The 6,645-nt window shown below is 46.8% G+C and overlaps 1 protein-coding gene across 1 annotated transcript; it reads right to left on the bottom strand.

Annotated features, from left to right (window-relative positions):
- Nucleotides 1-773: 773 nt before the first annotated feature.
- Nucleotides 774-4,929, bottom strand: tpbg (trophoblast glycoprotein). The gene is given in 2 exon segments (XM_079275147.1): nucleotides 774-3,773; nucleotides 3,775-4,929. Coding segments are annotated over 2 exon segments (1,128 nt in total). The 5' UTR covers nucleotides 4,492-4,929; the 3' UTR covers nucleotides 774-3,362.
- Between the last annotated feature and the right edge of the window lie 1,716 nt (nucleotides 4,930-6,645).

The following is a 6,645-nucleotide window of genomic DNA, read 5'->3' as shown; positions in this document are numbered from 1 at the left end:
CAGAGGTGGCGGTTGAGGGGGTGGATGACAAGTAGCCCGGCGTGGTGCTAAGATCAGCAGCAATGGTGGCACATCAGAGGGACTGAGGGCTTTCTGTTGCTTTGGGTCAAGGATCTTGATTTCAGTCTACTAAGCGTGTCCCATACAACTCCCGTTTACATGGCCGGATTTTTCTTTTCTTTTCCGAGGGAAAGGTCAGCGGCTGGGCAATGTGCCAGGTGTTTGTGGAGCAGCAGACCGGTGCGGTGAATGTAATTATGGCACTCTGGCAATCTGATAACCTGCCAGTCTGTCTCTCAACACTAGGAAAGTGCACGGGCATATTAAATGTGGCTCAACACACACGGTTTGTGAGCAGGGAACAGTGACTGCGTGTGCAGCGGCTGGGACAGGGCTCGACTGATAATCGGGTTTCTGAAGGCCAGTGTGTTCTTCAGCTGCAGGTGGGATTTCAATTTGATTGTTTCGCCTGAATAGAGTTTCCAAACACTCTTGTTTAGTGGAGACTTTTGTCCTGAAGACAGCTCTTCTCTGCGGCCCGATTGTCTGGAGGGAGGCAGGGAACAACGGTGTCCCATGTACAGTTAAAAACAAAAGCATGAATAGATTGTCAGAACATAATTGGCTGGAGGCCTGCTCTGCAAAATGGACAGTTATTTGTATCTGGCTGGGGCGGAAAATGAGGCTCCAGAAATGTCAGTTACCAAAATCCCTTTTAGTCCACCCCCCCCCCCCCCCCCCCCCCCCATGTACAGTGTTTCCTTGCTGAGCTGCAGGGGAGGATTAGAAACGCAGGCACACAATCTCGTACTAAGAGACAGATACAGCCGATCAGTCTCACTATTGTGTGAGATAGAAGTGAAAAAAACCCAGAGTAAAAATAATAAAGCATTTATACCCATTTGAACATTAGGGCACCCAATTGACCATCCGTATGACATAAATCGGCTGTACCATTAGAGAATAGGTCTCAGTATGTCATATGCATCTTCTTTAAGGTGAATGACACTCATTCAACATCTGCTTTAGCCAAAGCTAAACAAATCCCCCTCACATAAGGTAAGGCGGCAGACTGTTCAGACAAAAGGACAGCCGTGTGACATAAACAATGTTCCTGCGTGTGTGGTCACACAACAGTCGGGGCCTCAGCGAACGACAAGAGTCGAAGAGGCAAAACAGGGCTGGCTGCAGTGTCCGTGACAAAAAAACAACAACCTGCGTTTAGTGACAAAGAACAAACACTGGTGGCGCTCCGGGGAGCTGGCCAGAGACACACTGCTGCCTCTCTGGATCTCTGCTGACGCCACAAGTCAATGACCGGTGGACGTCGAAACCGTTTGGAGACGGGTGTCAACAAGCACAACAGGGGGGCCACTGAGTGAGCTGGGAAAAGGTGTGCAGAAAGCACTCTCATCCGTTTCATTATTCTTCCCCTCCGACCGTCCACTCACTCTCTCCCTCCCTTTCACTGTAATCACACCTGCTCTGCCGAAGCGTAGCTCGAGGCGTGGCTGGGCAAAAATCACTCCTTAATACGAGTCTGCGGAGTGTGTGAGGAGCGGCCCTGCTCACTGACAAGTCTCTGTGGAAACATTAGGGTTCTAAGCAGCCTGCACCTGCACGTCCCTCCTGGGACAAAGAGGGAACAGAGCCTCACTTTGGGGAATTGAGAGTGTGTGTATGTGTGTGTTAAGTGTGATCATCCATTTCCAAATTGAACCTGCAACAATTACAAATCCATAGCGAGGGAACAAGTGCTTGTAACTAACAGCCTTTGGGGCTGAAATCAACCCGCAAAGACACAATCGTACAAGGACTCGTAACAGAGAGTAATAACCCTATTTAGAAAATCATTCAAAAAAGCTTGCGGCATAATACACATTCCAGTCTATTTATCGCCATTATTGCCTTTGAACAAACGTCTTCTGGAAGAAGAGATTTTCCGGGCGGTGAAGTGTGAAGCCGAAGGTGTGACGACACGTCTTCAGCCCTCAGAGACAGCGCTGCGAGCACACGAGACCAGACAGTGTTACAGAGCTCTTCATTCATTTAGACTGCTAGGCAGCAAGCATGCATAGTATACCCTTCAAAGAAAAAACAAAAGCAGACATTAATTATTGATCCATACTATACTTGACGGCATGAACAATTGCAATTGACAGTTTGGTATAAACGCTAATGGGAAAAACACTTTGTCCAAGGATGCCAGTTCCCCTAAAACAGGGTTACATGAAACGTTGCTGGAGCTCATCTCCATAATACCCCCATGTGTGTGTGTGTGAGTACATTGAAATGTGTACATTGAAATGCTTTCATTACGTGCTGGAGACTACTGAGAGAGGATGTGAAACCTGCCTACGGGCTGCAGCTCACAGACGTTATTTTGGGGGAATTGGCTTCAGAGCAAAGTTTTTATTTATTCATCAGATTCACAGCAGGCAGCAAATTGGATGGGAGATTTAAAAAGCAAAAAAGGAAAAGTTGGCTGCTCTCATCGCCTATAGACCTACAGACAGCTCATTTAAATTCAGACAGTATGTCCTCTACTCAACTTGACTTTATTTCCTGCTGCAGCCGCAGCTCAGCGCTTAAACTGTTGCTGTGGAGATATTACAGTACAAACGACATTCCCACACATTGTTGAACTGGAGTAAGATTTAGTGTTTTGTCATATATGCTTCACGCCAGCTGTGGCGCCGTCTCTCTCCGAGTCAACGCCCGGGATCACGCTCCTCCTGAAGATTAAAAGGGCCTTAGTCGAGACAGATACCAGCAATCCAGAGGCATTTTATTTAGCCCATTATCTCCACAGAATTTTTTTTTTTAAATAACAATTAAATCCACCTACTAAATCCAACAACTATGCAATGTGCACTATAATCATTCAAAATGGGTATACTGTATGTCACAAATTCACATATTAAAAAGAAACTCATAAACAAGCAGTGGAGCATTTGTCTCTTTTCGCATCAGAGGCATAGTGAGAAGGATGCCTACATTTGTCCTTTAGGAAAAGTAAAAATAGGACGTATCACTCTTTGCAAAAACAACCTTCGCCGTGATTCTTTGTCCATGCAATGTTACAAGGAGGAAACTCAGATGACATCACAGCTGCCTGGTATTTGTACTGGACATGCGGCAGGTTGAATGGAGGCTCTGAGAGGGGGTTAAGTAGGAGCCATGAGGGATGCAAAGTCTGGATAGAGCATGGTGGGGGGGGGGGGGGGGGGGGGGGGGGGAGGAGGAGGAAGACTTTCATGCAAATTTTAACAGTACAAGTAATTTCATAGATATATATATATCTATATATATATATATATATATATATATCTGCGGGGTCCCAGACAGTGTCCCGTCCTCGCTCACACATCCGAATTGATGCTCAGGTTGGCCAAACGCGGGTCAGAGTTGATCTCATACCTGTAATGGTACCCCTCCATGTGGTCCCTACAAGCGTCCCGGATGTTGTACATCCACCGCTTGATGCCCTTTCTATTCAGGTAGAGCACCAGCAGGAATATGACGCCGATCAGCGCCAGCACTAGCCCCAGGAAAACGTATGAGGTCTCCAGCACGCCCTCCATGTCGCCCAGACACCTCAGCCGCGACTGCTCCACCTGCAGGAGCGGCTGGCGCCTCAGGGCCTTGGGGTCGGCGCAGGTCAGGTTCTGCGCGTCGACGACCTGGGTGGTGTTCTTCAGCCACAGCATCATGTCCTCGAGGAAGCAGTCGCAGCGCCAGGGGTTCCCCGCCAGCCGGATGAGGGAGGGCGGGCTTGAGGCCGAGCTCCGCCAGGGTGGTGTAGGGCAGGTCCCTCAGGCTGTTGTCCCTCAGGTCCAGGTCACGCAGCGGCGGCGCCCTCAGCGTCCCGTTCTGAACGGAGAGGATGGAGCTGTTCTGCAGGTTCAGGGTGACCAGGTTAGGGAGTTCGCTGAATATGTCATCCGGGAGGATCACAAGGTCGTTGTTGGACAGGTCCAGCACCGTCAGCTGGAGGAGGTGTCCGCTCTGCAGGACGCTCAGGACCGAGTCCATGAAGGAGTGGTTGTGGAAAGACCTGCTGAGGTTCAGGAGCTGCACTTTGTTGTCCTCTGGGAAAGCCCTTTCGCTGAATGTTTGGATTATGTTGTTGCTCAGGTCCAGCCGCACGAGGTTTGGCAAGTTGTCAAACACCATTGCGTCCACGGACTCCACCTCGTTTCCGCTGAGATAGAGGTCTGTGAGCATTTGCAGGCGGGTCGGGAAAGAGTCCACCCCGACACGGGAGATGTTGTTTCCCGTGACGAACAGGAACTTGGTATTGGCCGGAAAAGAATGCGGAATCGCGTCCAAGTCCTGGTTTTGGCATTTCACAGTCTGCGAGACGCACAAGCACTTATCCGGACAGCCGTGGCAGGACAGCACGGCCGCGAGGAGGAGAAGAAAAGGCAGCACTCCGGACATGTGTGCTCTCCCTCGGATTTCTCCGCACGACGTGCTCAACAGGCGCATCTTGGGTTGTACAAAACGTGTGTGTGCGCGCAGACCGTGCGTAAAGATTACTCTACAGCAAACCGACCGCCTTGTTCTTCAACAAGGGAAAGTTTCTCCCCACCGTGGCTCCCGCCTTTATCCTTTCGAAAACGGCTCCCAGTTCCAACTCAGACTCCATATAACTACCCCCAAACCATCCTTGTGCGGGAGAACTCTACGTTTCCATAAAGGTGGTGGAAGAAGCTCGCAAACTTCGAGGTTTTCCCTCTTCGTTCGTCTTCCCAAAACCTCAGGCTTTCATCATATTTTTTCTCCCCCAGTTCCCCGCAAAAACAATCGAGTCCGATGCAGAATGTCGAACTGGCAAATACCTTTACTCAGGCTGCTGGTTCCGAGACAGAAAAGCCCTCGCCGTCTCCCAAAGGTGCCATGTATCACCACGTACGTACTTCCAGCTCGCTGCTTTCCTAAACGCTGGGAGTCTGGAGGCAAAGACCAAACACAGCAGCCCAGTGCACAACCATCGGAAGGAGGGAGCGTACCATTTTCAAGCAAAAAGGGGGGGGTGGATAAAAACTCTTTCAAGTTTCGTTCAGATTTTGATTTTAATTTCCCCCTGACCTTTTTATTTTGTATTACATTCATCTTAACTTGACAGCTAAATATCTAATATGAAAATCAGAACTAGTTTTCCGAATGATACCACTACAACTACGAGCATACTATAGTGCTGCTTCAGAACCTGAGACTCGGGGTCCAAGGACCTTAGGGTCCCTGAAGGGTCCATGAGGGAGCTCCAGTGAATGTCCCACATTTACACAAAAACAATGAGTTTTGCAATTCCATACAAACCATTACCAACCACAACCATATTTTCAATGGCATTTCTTAGAATAAGCTGTGCTCACTAGCCCATCCACGTGTAGGGAGTGAAAATGTTTGTGGCTCCTGAGGGGAAAACTCTAGTTTGATCTATGAGGCCTATCATTAGATTTGATATCCAAGCCAAATTCAGCTCAGCGCGAGGCTGTGCGGAAAACACACATCGACTAAAGGAAATGAAAAGACAAAATAAACACATGAATCATTGGATCCACTGATGATAGTGTTACATCACTGAACCCATAATTTACTAGTACTCATTAAGATAAGCCCCAATCCCTTTTAGGATCATTGAGGATGTTATCTCAAAAGCATAAACCCAATGAAGGCAGTGAAAAAACAACATAATACAGAACCTAATAGACAACAAGCTTATAATAAGAGCAAATTAAAGATGAGTTGTTATCATTTGAAAGAAAAGTTTAGGAACTCCTGGATGTGAGAAGAATGCACTTTATAGTTTTTCTCAATCCTGTATACAAAAGTGCTTTTCGGCAGCCGTAAATAATTCCTCAACCAAACGATAAAGAAAAAACGTTATAACATGAATGGTTCAATAAAATTCTATTAGTTCAGATAACACTACGATTGTCAAATTATTTTATCTCTTTACATGGTCTGTATTTTTCACATCCTCTTTTGAGAAATTTACTTGAATGGCAACCTCAGTTGTAGTCTGCTGGATTGTGCGGGATTGCATTGCGAAGCAAAACTGTGCATGTGTTCATGCATGACAGGCGAGGGAGGGCGTGCTCATCAATATGTCATATTTGGAAGACCCGGTATAGATCCCAGTGTAACCCTAGCTTTGCCCTCCATTGATCCCCTCCTATTCTCAGCCGCAGCCACTGTGACAATCATCTGAGTAATTCCATGAAACCTGAAATGAGGCTGAAAGTGATACTCCACCTGAAGTCTATCTGTTGAGTTTGAAACCATTGCAACTGACATGATGTTCTTGTGGAGGATCTGCAAACGTTTTACATCCACCTTTCATGCCCACACAACTGTATAGTATGCTCAAAAGATCTAATCATCTTTATTCTTTATTAAAAACTCCATTAATTCACCATTACATTAACCATCATTTGTCATAATTGTGCAGAAAGTATTCTTTGCTTTAGCAAACCATTTCTCTGCTTCTTTTGCTCCTTATAAGTAGAACCACAGGCCAATTTTGTGAGAATTTGAATGTCTGTCCATTAAAGAGTAAATGGCATTTACCCTTTGTGAATTAATTGTAAATTCATCTTAAATGGTACAAGAAGTGTTGTCTCCTTGTATAATTTA

This window comes from Melanostigma gelatinosum (assembly GCF_949748355.1).
Source record: "Melanostigma gelatinosum genome assembly, chromosome: 9".
Taxonomy (NCBI): Eukaryota; Metazoa; Chordata; class Actinopteri; order Perciformes; family Zoarcidae; genus Melanostigma; species Melanostigma gelatinosum.
Note: the sequence above shows the minus strand (reverse complement) of the source record. Positions and strands in the feature narration are given on the sequence as shown.